Genomic DNA, 15374 nt, shown 5'->3' on the forward strand with positions numbered 1-15374 from the left:
AACTATTCATTAATAGAACCACTAGCATGCCTTAATGTAAAACCAAATTCCACATCCATGTAATTAGCCCTTTGCTATTTTGTTAACAACAACAACAAACAAACAAACAGGGTCTCGGATTTCATAAGCACTCTTCGTTGACACATCTGCTATTCAAAAGATTCACTCAGTTGGGAGACCGTGGGATCAACATTTCTAGCTGCACCCTACATAATACCATAGATCAAAATTACAGAAAGTGTTGGTCATCCAGGGTCCTATAGAGACGTCCTCATAAGCAGCTGGGTGCCACATGATGCATCCACATTTTATTCTTTGTGTGCTGAAAATGGCCAAGTCTTCCAAAATCAAAGAATCTGAAGGTTCATGGAAAGGAAACAAATTTTGTTTTTTTTAGTTTGTTAGGTTTTCTCATTGACATCTTTTTGCTTTCTGAATGAGTTCTCTGGAGGGTCTGCAGGAGGAGCACTGCTACTGTCAACACTCATTCCTTGCTTGCATGTCTGTTAGCTGCATATTTTTACACATGATGGGAGTGGTAAGATGCTGGAGGGAGAGACACTGAATGGCTGCTTTGTTTCAGCATTGCCTCGGGGTGTTCTAATAATACCTAACGTGGACTTCAATAGCTGTGAGCAGATTTTCAGTGTCTCTGTTACCCACCGGGTAGCTATACAGGGCATTCCTTCAAAATGTAATATCAAGACCTCACTTTATCTACATTTTTTCCCCAATTTGTGCTAAATTATCTCAAACCCGAAAGTCCAGGAAAGGGGGAAGTACAGATCATCCACTGTTGCAAGCACTGGGCATCGCCTCTGCTGAATGAATGTAGCAAATCAATACAGCCATAATTTAGTGCCTTTCAAGGCAAAGAATATGAGTTTCATCACCTTCTTGCAGTTTACAGGTATACAGAAACTGTCACATTTTATAACTGTAGGAGAGGATGTCTATTATGTGCCAAAATACAATTAGATACCACCAATACATACCTATTTGAAAACTTAGAGACTCACTCTTACAAGCAATTCCTGACTATGAATCAATAAAACACCTCCAAATTTTACTACAGTTAGAACTTTTCCTTAAACAACCCTATCCACACATTTTTTAAACCCAGTAGATTTATTAATGCCTCTTGGGGTGAAGACTCGCATCCACAGCTATCCTTAGGTTTAAAAGTGCTCTTTGTAACAGAGGACTTAGTATATCCTCAGCTGTTCCCATCAATCATCTACCTTTACCAATTGAAATCTTACCGACTTCAAAATGCAGCCACTAAAATGACCGAGAAGAAATCAGCCAAGTAAAAAGTGAAAGAGCTTATTCTCCATCCATCTGTTCCATATGAAAACAAACAAAAAAAATGGATTCTGAAACAGCATGACACGCGCTTTCCCAAAGCAGTTCTTTGGTTTCGCCTGACTCTCTTTGGTGAACACCTGGTCTGTTCTTTTCCTGCTATCTATGCTTCCAAAAGAGCAACACGATTGCAGAACAGAATCCACCAAGACATGAGAATGGAGAGCCCAAGACTTACATTATTCATGTACTCGCTGAGCAGGTCCTGGAGCGCCTGCCGCACGGCGTTGCACTCCGCCACGATCCTCTCGCGCCGGTCGTCTCGCGTGCAGGAGGAGTCGGCCATCAGCGCTGCGCCGCTGATGATGCTCTCCAGCCTCTCCTCCAGGGACGGCCGGAACCTGGCCTCGCTGAACGTCATGGGGTCCAGGATAATCTTATTCTGAAAGTATCACACACACACACACAAAAATCAGCAGAGAAGAGAGGTCTGCCTTGGCACCCTGTTTTGAAACCAGAAATATCTGAGGCAAGAACAAGAGTCCCCAAGGAGGAGAAACTGGTTACTCAAATTCTAAAGTTGCCTTGACAAAGTATTAACTTTTTCTCGATATTTTGTCCTAAATGTAATCTTCAGCTAAAAGAGCACATCTTGTTTGAAGAATATGTTCTTGGCAAAGGCTATCTCAACGGAAGAGCTTTCAAATAAGATTAGGACACTTTTTTGGCATTTTTAAAATACGTAGCCTTTAAGGAAAGAACATTTCAGTGTAATGCTTTGGGGAATTATATAAAGATTTTAGAGCTAAAACATGATAAATAATCAACATCTTAATTATGCATTAGCTGTGACTTGTGTACACGTTAATCCTCCTCATGAGAAGCAGATATTCCCATGGCAGGATGCCTTTTGAAACTTGGGCACATAACACCCAACAGGCATATTCAGTACAGGTTAATTTATGCTAGTGTTCTAGAAAAGGATTCTTAATGTGTGTATGAGACTTGTCACAAATAACTGACAGTATCCTTATAAAGGTATTTACATGTTTGGAAGGAGACTATATAAGAGGAAAATGGTGATATTTCCTAAAAGGAAGGCGTCACATAGAACATGAGCTTAGCATTTCCCCAGCCAAGTTTGAGGAGCCTGGAAACATGTGGGCAGAGATGCCCAGAGGTAGATGGAAATATGCATCCAAAATTCAGGAGCTATAACAGTCTTTACAGGGATCTGGTAAATGTCAGGGGTATTTGGACACAAACTAGTGAATTACATACTAGTAAAGTGAATAGAGCCAGAAGAGCAGTCCAGAGAAGACCCCTATACAGAAGGACCAGAATCAAAAAGGAAGACAGAAAGGGTAGTCAGAAAGATAGAAACAGAACTTGGAAAACTCCCAGCAATTGAGGAGGGTAGAGCGTGATGGTATGTGATCATTAACTGTGTGAAATCTAGAAGCAAAGGTGACACTGACCAAAGGCTGGTTTCCTTTGGGGAGCCTTTCCTGCCTGAGGTAAAGAAGTTCATTCCAGCAATGATAATCAAAGTAGAATGACCTGCTGCAGGAAATGGTGTGCTTCATTGGGGGTGCACTCTCAGAGGTCCAAGAACCAGAGTGGCAATGATGGGGTAAATGGTCTTCCAACTGTAGAATACTATGGTGCAATTGCCACTCTGTTACTGTTTCTTTTGATGTTCATTATTCCTTATATATTCACCAAATTTAAAGAGTTGTTAGAAAAGAACAATTTGCCACATTTACAGATACAACACGACACGTAAATGAGAATAGGTAGTCATTCTATTGCTAATCTGCACCTGCTGAAGACCTACGATATGCCTACTACTGTACTTAATGCTAAAAAGAAAGGGAGATAAAAGATGCTTTTATGAATTTTTTATTCTGATGTAGTATATACAATAACTGCTTAAGTTATCACAAAGTGAAGTCCAGCTGTGTGCTCTGGGGAAGTTTGTTGTAACCCTCCAAAGCATCCCAGGGTATTTGTTCAGGTTGTGTGCAGAATATTTGGGCTCCAATTCTCTGATTCCTGTTAAAATGCAAATCTCCAGAGCAGAGAGATAGAACCTTTGGGCACAAGAATGCTGAATCTTAAGGAATGAGTGTAGGCAGGTTAGGACTTAGAAAGGAACAGGTATAGACCAAACACAGACCATGTCTGAAGTCCACTGGAATCTTGGATTTTTTAGAAAATCACTAATTGGTCAAAGCCCCTTTTCAATTTAGAAAGCAGTGCAGGAAATCTTGCAAATAAGACAGCTATTCTGTGCCAGCTTTGGTAAGATGACCATTCTTACATTTGTACTCTCTTATATCTTAGAAAAGGGATGAAAAAGGGATGTTTACTTTACCCAAAATATGCTATTTGGGTTTTGTCCTTTGTGCCTTGGTTTTAGGCACAGCTGTTCAGTGTCAAAAAATCATGTGGAGGCTGCAATACAGTGGATGGCCCTATGGGGTTCATTATTACAGGTGAAAGTCCCAAAGGAAAGCTGAGAGGGGAGCACAGATATTCCTGCTATACGTATTAGTGCTGTGTCTGCAATGTCTCTTTCCAGGGGCATCCATTGGAACCCGCTCTCTTTCTCTCACATACTCTCTCTCGCTTTCTACTGCCTTTCTGTTGATGCATTTATGATGAACATATGTATGTATGTATGTGTATGTATATATATATATATATATATATAATCCATATAATATACATTAAGAAATAATATTCTAATTGAAGAAATACCTGGTCAAAATAGAATTAGACTATCTTACTTATAAAGATTACTGATTTTCAAAGACCTATTTTATAGAAAACCATATTAACATAAAACGTAATGAAAACTATATGTTCTGCTTTAAGATTTCAGGAGACTCTTCAGAATCATATAGTGGCTTTAGAACAGGTATTTATTCTACTTTAGGACTAAACACATCAAAAACTGCAAATGTGATGGAAATATGGGGAGGTAAATTTGAACTCTTCAGTAAGGACAATTGTAAAACAGTTTCTCTGCAGTAGAGAGAATGTACTAGTGTCATTAGAATACTATTTCCTAAATTATTTTCCATGGAACACTGAGCTTAGAGATATAATGTTTTGATGAAAAAATAAGGTTCCCTGGCCAAATATGTTTTGGAAATACCGCATGACCTACAGCAAATTATCATATGAAATGCTCTGGGGAGCTCTGCATTAAAGGAGTCAGTTCACTGTAGCATTTCCCAAATCTATTTGAGCATGGAAAGTGCTGCTTTTAAAATGCATGAATTATCTATGAGAACCAAAGGAACACACTTTGGGAAATGTGGCAAGAGAGACTTTGGAGCGTCAGCCAATTGAGTTTCCTACCTGCCATGGCCTGGGGCTGTTGTGAAAGTAAAAGCCTGAAACATTGAGCTTGACAAACTCTGCATAAAAGTTACACCATCCATCACATTTCTAATGGAATTATTCATTATTTATAGATCACAGTGGAAAAGCTTTTTTAAAAATCTCCCTGGAAAAGAAACAATAATTTTACAATATTCAGATCTGTATCTGCAGTACAGATGGGGAGCATTGCAATGATGGATGTGAAAAGCAGCAGGGAGAAGCCGCTCAGGAGACAAAAGGCACAAAGAAAAAAGGCCAGTGCACGTGGGCCTGTGTGAGTGTTTGCATGCACATGTGCACGGAAAGAGGTACTGATTGCATGTGTGTGTGTGTCTGTGTGTGTGTGTGTATATCCCAGATGGGATGGGCATTGGTTGTGTGTATGTGGAGCTGTGTGTGTATATGTGTGTATGGGGTAAGATGTGTGCTATTTGTGTGTGTGTTTATGAATCTATGAGTGGGTGGGTACAGTTTGTATGCATGGGTGGAGTGGATGCGTGTATGTGTGTATATATGCACACGGGCATGTGTATGGAAGGGGCTGTGGCTTATTTGTGTGTATGTAGTTGTATGTGTCTGTCTCTGTCTGTTTTTAGAGAATTGGCCAGGTTTCCAACAGGCTCCAACAAGCGAGAAAATAAGGAAAAAAACAGAAATGAAGCCAGAGGCTCAAGAGCTAGAGGAAAAGGCTGTGTCTATAGTTCCTACAAATAAAAAACCAACCCCTGGAAATGAACCCTGAGCAAGAAATATACAGAGAATGAAAAGGTGAAAAGAAGGAGGAGTATTTGCCATTATATAATTTGAAAGTAATTTAAAAACTAAGAAACACCCAGGTAAGCCATCTATCTATCCTAACACACTTCGGGGACATTCAGATCAGCAAACAGCCATGAACACAGGGCTCTAACAGGCCTCAATTCTCTGCACTAGCTCTGCCTGTCCTCACCTCTCTGAGTGGCTGCCCTCTGCTAGCAGGAAGGGGCACCAAATCACCACCACCACCACCATCATCATCATCATCATCATCATCATCATCATCATCATCATCATCATCATCATCATCATCATCATCATCATCAACATCCAGGAGCCAGATTCCCCTCCCTGGTCACAGAAGAATACTTTAAGAGGGCAGCACACCAACACCAAAGAGTGAAAGGACAAGGAGAAGCCTTCCTGTCTCTCCCTTCACAGCAAAAGTATGCTCCTGTGACAGGCTCTTATGCTGTTTACAACTTTACAGACTTATTTTAGTTCATTCTTTTACATTGTAAATATTTCCATCTCCTGTTGGCATTCTTTTTTTTTTTTTTTTAATACTTTAGGTTTTATGGTACATGTGCGCAATGTGCAGGTAAGTTACATATGTGTACATGTGCCATGCTGGTGCGCTGCACCCACTAACTCGTCATCTAGCATTAGGTATATCTCCCAGTGCTATCCCTCCCCCCTCCCCTGACCCCAAAACAGTCCCCGAAGTGTGATGTTCCCCTTCCTGTGTCCACGTGTTCTCATTGTTCAATTCCCACCTATGAGTGAGAATATGCGGTGTTTGGTTTTTTGTTCTTGTGATAGTTTACTGAGAATGATGATTTCCAATTTCATCCATGTCCCTACAAAGGACATGAACTCATCATTTTTTATGGCTGCATAGTATTCCATGGTGCATATGTGCCACATTTTCTTAATCCAGTCTATCATTGTTGGACATTTGGGTTGGTTCCAAGTCTTTGCTATTGTGAATAATGCCACAATAAACATACGTGTGCATGTGTCTTCATAGCAGCATGATTTATAGTCCTTTGGGTATATACCCACTAATGGGATGGCTGGGTCAAATGGAATTTCTAGTTCTAGATCCCTGAGGAATCGCCACACTGACTTCCACAAGGGTTGAACTAGTTTACAGTCCCACCAACAGTGTAAAAGTGTTCCTATTTCTCCACATCCTCTCCAGCACCTGTTGTTTCCTGACTTTTTAATGATTGCCATTCTAACTGGTGTGAGATGGTTTCTCATTGTGGTTTTGATTTGCATTTCTCTGATGGCCAGTGATGGTGAGCATTTTTTCATGTGTTTTTTGGCTGCATAAATGTCTTCTTTTGAGAAGTGTCTGTTCATGTCCTTCGCCCACTTTTTGATGGGGTTGTTTGTTTTTTTCTTGTAAATTTGTTGGAGTTCATTGTAGATTCTGGATATTAGCCCTTTGTCACATGAGCAGGTTGCAAAAATTTTCTCCCATTTTGTAGGTTGCCTGTTCACTCTGATGGTAGTTTCCTTTGCTGTGCAGAAGCTCTTTAGTTTAATTAGATCCCATTTGTCAATTTTGGCTTTTGTTGCCATTGCTTTTGGTGTTTTAGACATGAAGTCCTTGCCCATGCCTATGTCCTGAATGGTAATGCCTAGGTTTTCTTCTAGGGTTTTTATGGTTTTAGGTCTAACATTTAAGTCTTTAATCCATCTTGAATTGATTTTTGTATAAGGTGTAAGGAAGGGATCCAGTTTCAGCTTTCTACATATGGCTAGCCAGTTTTCCCAGCACCATTTATTAAATAGGGAATCCTTTCCCCATTTCTTGTTTTTCTCAGGTTTGTCAAAGATCAGATAGTTGTAGATATGTGGCGTTATTTCTGATGGCTCTGTTCTGTTCCATTGATCTATATCTCTGTTTTGGAACCAGTACCATGCTGTCTTGGTTACTGTAGCTTGTAGTATAGTTTGAAGTCAGGTAGTGAGATGCCTCCAGCTTTGTTCTTTTGGCTTAGGATTGACTTGGTGATGCGGGCTCTTTGTTGGTTCCATATGAACTTTAAAGTAGTTTTTTCCAATTCTGTGAAGAAAGTCATTGGTAGCTTGATGGGGATGGCATTGAATCTGTAAATTACCTTGGGAAGGATGGCCACTTTCACGATATTGATTCTTCCTACCCATGAGCACGGAATGTTCTTCCATTTGTTTGTATCCTCTTTTATTTCCTTGAGCAGTGGTTTGTAGTTCTCCTTGAAGAGGTCCTTCACATCCCTTGTAAGTTGGATTCCTAGGTATTTTATTCTCTTTGAAGCAATTGTGAATGGGAGTTCACTCATGATTTGGCTCTCTGTTTGTCTGTTATTGGTGTATAAGAATGCTTGTGATTTTTGTACATTGATTTTGTATCCTGAGACTTTGCTGAAGTTGCTTATCAGCTTAAGGAGATTTTGGGCTGAGACAATAGGGTTTTCTAGATATACTATCATGTCATCTGCAAACAGGGACAATTTGACTTCCTCTTTTCCTAATTGAATACCCTTGATTTCCTTCTCCTGCCTAATTGCCCTGGCCAGAACTTCCAACACTATGTTGAATAGAAGTGGTGAGAGAGGGCATCCCTGTCTTGTGACAGTTTTCAAAGGGAATGCTTCCAGTTTTTGCCCATTCAGTATGATATTGGCTGTGGGTTTGTCATAGATAGCTCTTATTATTTTGAGATACGTCCCATCAATAGCTAATTTATTGAGAGTTTTTAGCATGAAGGGTTGTTGAATTTTGTCAAAGGCCTTTCTGCATCTATTGAGATAATCATGTGGTTTTTGTCTTTGGTTCTGTTTATATGCTGGATTACATTTGTTGATTTGCATATATTGAACCAGCCTTGCATCCCAGGGATGAAGCCCACTTGATCACGGTGGATAAGCTTTTTGATGTGCTGCTGGATTCTGTTTGCCAGTATTTTATTGAGGATTTTTGCATCAATGTTCATCAAGGATATGGGTCTAAAATTCTCTTTTTTGGTTGTGTCTCTGCCAGGCTTTGGTATCAGGATGATGCTGGCCTCATAAAATGAGTTAGGGAGGATTCCCTCTTTTTCTATTGATTGGAATAGTTTCAGAAGGAATGGTACCAGTTCCTCCTTGTACCTCTGGTAGAATTCGGCTGTGAACCCATCTGGTCCTGGACTTTTTTTGGTTGGTAAGCTATTGATTATTGCCACAATTTCAGCTCCTGTTATTGGTCTATTCAGAGATTCGACTTCTTCCTGGTTTAGTCTTGGGAGGGTGTATGTGTTGAGGAATTTATCCATTTCTTCCAGATTTTCTAGTTTATTTGCATAGAGGTGTTTGTAATATTCTCTGATGGTAGTTTGTATTTCTGTGGGATCCGTGGTGATATCCCCTTTATCATTTTTTATTGCATCTATTTGATTCTTCTCTCTTTTTTTCTTTATTAATCTTGCTAGCGGTCTATCAATTTTGTTGATCCTTTCAAAAAACCAGCTCCTGGATTCATTAATTTTTTGAAGGGTTTTTTGTGTCTCTATTTCCTTCAGTTCTGCTCTGATTTTAGTTATTTCTTGCCTTCTGCTAGCTTTTGAATGTGTTTGCTCTTGCTTTTCTAGTTCTTTTAATTGTGATGTTAGGGTGTCAATTTTGGATCTTTCCTGCTTTCTCTTGTGGGCATTTAGTGCTATAAATTTCCCTCTACACACTGCTTTGAATGCATCCCAGAGATTCTGGTATGTTGTGTCTTGGTTCTCGTTGGTTTCAAAGAACTTCTTTCTTTCTGCCTTCATTTCGTTATGTACCCAGTAGTCATTCAGGAGCAGGTTGTTCAGTTTCCATGTAATTGAGCGGTTTTGAGTGAGATTCTTAATCCTGAGTTCTAGCTTGATTGCACTGTGATCTGAGAGATAGTTTGTTATAATTTCTGATCTTTTATATTTATTGAGGAGAGCTTTACTTCCAAGTATGTGGTCAATTTTGGAATAGGTGTGGTGTGGTGCTGAAAAAAATGTATATTCTGTTGATTTGGGATGGAGAGTTCTGTAGATGTCTATTAGGTCCGCTTGGTGCAGAGCTGAGTTCAATTCCTGGGTATCCTTGTTGACTTTCTGTCTCGTTGATCTGTCTAGTGTTGAGAGTGGGGTGTTAAAGTCTCCCATTATTAATGTGTGGGAGTCTAAGTCTCTTTGTAGGTCACTCAGGACTTGCTTTATGAATCTGGGTGCTCCTGTATTGGGTGCATATATATTTAGGATAGTTAGCTCTTCTCGTTGAATTAATCCCTTTACCATTATGTAATGGCCTTCTTTGTCTCTTTTGATCTTTGTTGGTTTAAAGTCTGTTTTATCAGAGACTAGCATTGCAACCCCTGCCTTTTTTTGCTTTCCATTTGCTTGGTAGATCTTCCTCCATCCTTTTATTTTGAGCCTATGTGTGTCTCTGCACGTGAGATGGGTTTCCTGAATACAGCACACTGATGGGTCTTGAGTCTTTATCCAATTTGCCAGTCTGTGTCTTTTAATTGGAGCATTTAGTCCATTTACATTTAAAGTTAATATTGTTATATGTGAATTTGATCCTGTCATTATGATGTTAGCTGGTTATTTTGCTCGTTAGTTGATGCAGTCTCTTCCTAGTCTCGATGGTCTTTACATTTTGGCATGATTTTGCAGTGGCTGGTACCGGTTGTGCCTTTCCATGTTTAGAGCTTCCTTCAGGAGCTCTTTTAGGGCAGGCCTGGTGGTGACAAAATCTCTCAGCATGTGCTTGTCTGTAAAGGATTTTATTTCTCCTTCACTTATGAAGCTTAGTTTGGCTGGATATGAAATTCTGGGTTGAAAATTCTTTTCTTTAAGAATGTTGAATATTGGCCCCCACTCTCTTCTGGCTTGTAGGGTTTCTGCCGAGAGATCCGCTGTTAGTCTGATGGGCTTCCCTTTGATGGTAACCCGACCTTTCTCTCTGGCTGCCCTTAACATTTTTTCCTTCATTTCAACTTTGGTGAATCTGACAATTATGTGTCTTGGAGTTGCTCTTCTTGAGGAGTATCTTTGTGGCGTTCTCTGTATTTCCTGAATCTGAATGTTGGCCTGCCTTGCTAGATTGGGGAAGTTCTCCTGGATAATATCCTGCAGAGTGTTTTCCAACTTGTTTCCATTCTCCCCTTCACTTTCAGGTACACCAATCAGACGTAGATTTGGTCTTTTCACATAGTCCCACATTTCTTGGAGGCTTTGCTCTTTTCTTTTTATTCTTTTTTCTCTAAACTTCCCTTCTCGCTTCATTTCATTCATTTCATCTTCCAGGGCTGACACCCTTTCTTCCATTTGATCGCATCGGCTCCTGAGGCTTCTGCATTCTTCACGTAGTTCTCGAGCCTTGGTTTTCAGCTCCATCAGCTCCTTTAAGCACTTCTCTGTATTGGTTATTCTAGTTATACATTCTTCTAAATTTTTTTCAAAGTTTTCAACTTCTTTGCCTTTGGTTTGAATATCCTCCCGTAGCTCGGAGTAATTTGATCGTCTGAAGCCTTCTTCTCTCAGCTCGTCAAAGTCATTCTCCGTCCAGCTTTGTTCCGTTGCTGGTGAGGAACTGCGTTCCTTTGGAGGAGGAGAGGTACTCTGCTTTTTAGAGTTTCCAGTTTTTCTGCTCTGTTTTTTCCCCATCTTTGTGGTTTTATCTACTTTTGGTCTTTGATGATGGTGATGTACAGATGGATTTTTGGTGTCGATGTCCTTTCTGTTAGTTTTCCTTCTAACAGACAGGACTCTCAGCTGCAGGTCTGTTGGAGTACCTGGCCGGCCGTGTGAGGTGTCAGGTCTGCCCCTGCTGGGGGGTGCCTCCCAGTTAGGCTGCTCGGGGGTCAGGGTCAGGGACCCACTTGAGGAGGCAGTCAGCCCGTTCTCAGATCTCCAGCTGCGTGCTGGGAGAACCACTGCTCTCCTCAAAGCTGTCAGACAGGGACATTTAAGTCTACAGAGGTTACTGCTGTCTTTTTGTTTGTCTGTGCCCTGCCCCCAGAGGTGGAGCCTACAGAGGCAGGCAGGCCTTCTTGAGCTGTGGTGGGCTCCACCCAGTTCAAGCTTCCAGGCTGCTTTGTTTACCTAAGCGAGCCTGGGCAATGGCGGGCGCCCCTACCCCAGCCTGGCCGCTGACTTGCTGTTTGATCTCAGACGGCTGTGCTAGCAATCAGCAAGACTCCGTGGGCGTAGGACCCTCTGAGCCAGGTGCGGGCTATACTCTCCTGGGGCACCGTTTCCTAAGCCCGTGGGAAAAGCATAGTATTCGGGTGGGAGTGGCCCGATTTTCCAGGTGCCGTCTGTCACCCCTGGAAAGGGAACTCCCTGACCCCTTGCGCTTCCGGAGTGAGGCAATGCCTCGCCCCTGCTTCGGCTGGCGCACGGTGCACTCACCCACTGACCTGCGCCCACTGTCTGGTACTCCGTAGTGAGATGAACACGGTACCTCAGATGGAAATGCAGAAATGAGCCGTCTTCTGCGTCGCTCACGCTGGGAGCTGTAGACCGGAGCTGTTCCTATTCGGCCATCTTGGCTCCTCTCCTGTTGGCATTCTTAAAGCTCATTTAGTCATTTTATCTTTTTGATCTTTTAGTTCCATCTTACATTGTCATTTTGTTCATTTACAGATAGAGGGCCTGCATTTCTTATTTTATCTTTTTCTTATGTTTTAAGTTAATCTATGTTTATCATGTCTATTTTCTTATTTGCTTAGTTGCTTTGCATACTATTTTGTGCTTTATGAGTTTTACTTATTTTTATTAATATCTCTACTTTAAAAAATTATTGTTTTCATTCTTACAGTTTATGGAGTGGCAACTGGAATGCATGGACATTAAGATCGCAGCTACAATAATTCACCCCCAAGCCAACACGACTAGAATCCTATTCTGCCATCAAGTCGGTGCTATAACAGTCTCTGTAGTCTCACATAATTGATCTCCCATTTGCTCTCATGTGGCACCGTATAAAAATTTTAACCTAAAATAATTTAGCAGACTATGTAGTTCGAAACTACTTCCCAGAATAATACATTCACCAGCACTCACCACACATACAATTGTTAGAAGAGCACTACTTTTAAATTGCTCTTATCATTCTCTACAAAAAGCTATGTGATCTAAAATTTCAGTATATAATGAGACACTGAGCTAGCTTGATGCAAGCTCTGACATGAGAGGAGGAAACAGAGAGACCTCTATCAAAGCAATTAGTTAGATGTATTACAAATGGTTTGATGGATTCAAAATGCAGTGTCTTTGAGATCCCTATCTCTCCATCTTATTGAATGGGGAAATGACACCAGAGATGTTGTCCCATGGTCATTCAGCTCACAAATGAGGTCACCAGGATTTAAGCACAGGTCTTTTGATTTCAAGCCCCATGTTCCTTCAACTGTATAAGATTGTCCACATTTAGGTGAAATGAGTCTAATATGTCATAATTATAAAGTATATTATTTTAAAATAAAAATACAATTCTTTGAAATTAAATATAATACTTAAGTATTATCTGTCATGCTGTCCTTTTTACGCTATCAGATTCACCTAACCCTCCCAATAGATAACTGAGAGTATAATCATTCATTCAACAAATGAGTGCCAGTTACTGTAGGAGTCTAAGAGCACATACTAAATAATCCTTTCTTCAAGAGGTTGACTCTCTAATCAAAAACAAAAACACGTACAACCAATTGTAATTGGCGAAATGGCTGATGATGTTATGGAATGACTGAATGATGGCAATTTGCATAATTGAGAGGTAGGAAGTGAAAACATACTTCCAGAAGAGGTCATCCCTTAGCTGAGACTTAAAGAATGAAAAGCGTTTGGCCAAGCAAAGTTAGGAGCAGGAAGGGGCAACGCAGATGGGCTAGGAGGTGAGAGATGGCATAGTATATGAAAAATATTACAAGAGATCGACCGAAGCTGGTCACATGTACGGTGCCATAGAGGGGCCCCAAGCCACTCTCCTCTGAGTTAAACTGCTGGGGGGCATAGTTAACTGACCATCTCCATCTGCTGCACCTGTAGTTCTACTGCAGTCTCATGTGTAGGCTGCACTTGACCCCAGGCAGCACCAGTCAATCACTGAGCACAGGCACACGCTCCTGCCCAACAGGGACTTCTCCAACGACCAACTTCAGCTCCTGAACCGGGCTCCCCACTGGCCTGACTGGGACTTTCTGGGAACAGTGCTGAGCCTCTTCCTACTTAATCCACTTTCTTTCCTGCTTTCCTTTCAAAGGTGTTTGACCCCATAGCAGTCTAAAAGCTCCACAAAAGCCCAGTCACTGCTATTTTATCCTTCACAGGCAATTCCTCCTTATACATATAATCCCATCTACCTTGCTTCCTCAAGGGCCAGAATGGACATAAATAGGAAGGGGAGATGCAGTTGGAGAGAGAGAAAGAACCAGGTTCTGAAGCGACTTCTCTGCCATGTTACAAAGTTTTCAATTGGAGAACACCCCTTTAGGCAATGATGAATCATCAGAGATCTTAGAGCAAAGGAGTGACATAATCCTGTTTGGGTTTAGACAGTTTCTTATTGAAGCTAAGGCAGTTAGCTTTGGCAGGACTGCAAGCAGAAGGCAGGACAGCATCAAGCCTTCAGAGCCCAAAAGAGAGGTCAAGAAACTACAAATCAGGATTGTGTCTATATGGATAAAGAGAAGGTAATGAATTTAAGAAAAATGTAGAATGTCAATCTGGCAGGATTTGAAGATATATAGGCTATGAGAATGAGAGAGAAGGAGACAAAGATAAAACCTAGACTTCTAACACTAACAACACCAATAATGCAGGTATCAGCAAACTACATCCTAGGAGTCAACCTCCTACTTTGCAAATAAAGTTTTATTAGAACACAGGCTCATTCATTTACATACTGTCTATGCCTATTTTTACACTGCAATGGTAGAGGGGAATGGTTAGGACAGAAACTATATGGCACATAAAGCTTGGAATATTTACTCTTGGCCCTTCAAGAAAACATTTGCTGACCGGGCGCAGTGGCTCATGCCTGTAATCTCAGCACTTTGGGAGGCTGAGGCAGGCAGATCACAAGGTCAGGAGTGCGAGACCAGCCTGGCCAATATGGTGAAATCCCGCCTCTACTAAAAATACAAAAATTAGCCGGGCATGGTGGCACACACCTGTAATCCCAACAACTTGGGAGGCTGAGGCAGGAGAACTGCTTGAACCTGGGAGGCAGAAGTTGCAGTGAGCTGAGCTCGCACCACTGCACTCCAGCCTGGGCGACAGAGCCAGACTCCATCTCCAAAAAAAAAAAAAAAAAAAAAAGAGGAAGAAAACATTTGCTGACCCTTGAACAACTGTGAAAGATAACAGATGAAGAGCAGGTGAAGTTCTTATGAGCCCTTTAAATGGAGAAGTCTGGTGGAAGGTTGATTATAAGTATATGAACATCGGGTAGTGGTATGGGCACCTGTATTAATATGCAAAATCTATCGCCTTCATATAAACAAGGAATACCCAATAGGAAGACCTAATATACAATAACAAGAAATGCAAAGCAAGAAAACACACCTAGATGTCAAGTAGATGTAGCAAGAAATGTGTTCAGAGAGATGAATTATTGTGCAGGCATGACCTCAGGGCAAAGAGCAGGGCTGGAATTGGGATGCGTGCCCTGTAGCTCTGGCGTCTATGCTCTTAGCCACTGCACTAATTGTTTACCTCATGTATCCTTTCTGCATGCACGATGCTAATCATCATGAGGGAATCAATGCAACAGCCATTTCCCCATTTCAAAAACTAAAGTTGCAGTAGCATATTATTCTTTCATACTTCAAGAGGGGATCAAAAACAGCAAATAACCACCAGGAATAAAACCTCTAAAATGCTACTTTCTCCTAATTTTAATCGCCACCTC

The 15374-nt window shown here is 41.1% G+C and overlaps 1 protein-coding gene across 12 annotated transcripts in view; it reads right to left on the reverse strand.

The window, feature by feature from the left end:
• CTNNA2 (catenin alpha 2) overlaps positions 1–15374 on the reverse strand; it is a 1147855-nt gene that overhangs the window by 729780 nt on the left and 402701 nt on the right. For all 12 annotated transcript variants that reach the window (XM_054474847.1, XM_054474848.1, XM_054474846.1 and 9 more), the window contains one exon: positions 1544–1747. In XM_054474847.1, the coding sequence (XP_054330822.1) occupies positions 1544–1747 (204 nt within the window). The remainder of the gene's footprint in view (positions 1–1543; positions 1748–15374) is intronic.

The sequence above is a fragment of the Pongo pygmaeus genome, chromosome 12 (genome assembly GCF_028885625.2).
Source record: "Pongo pygmaeus isolate AG05252 chromosome 12, NHGRI_mPonPyg2-v2.0_pri, whole genome shotgun sequence".
In the NCBI taxonomy this organism is placed as follows: domain Eukaryota; kingdom Metazoa; phylum Chordata; class Mammalia; order Primates; family Hominidae; genus Pongo; species Pongo pygmaeus.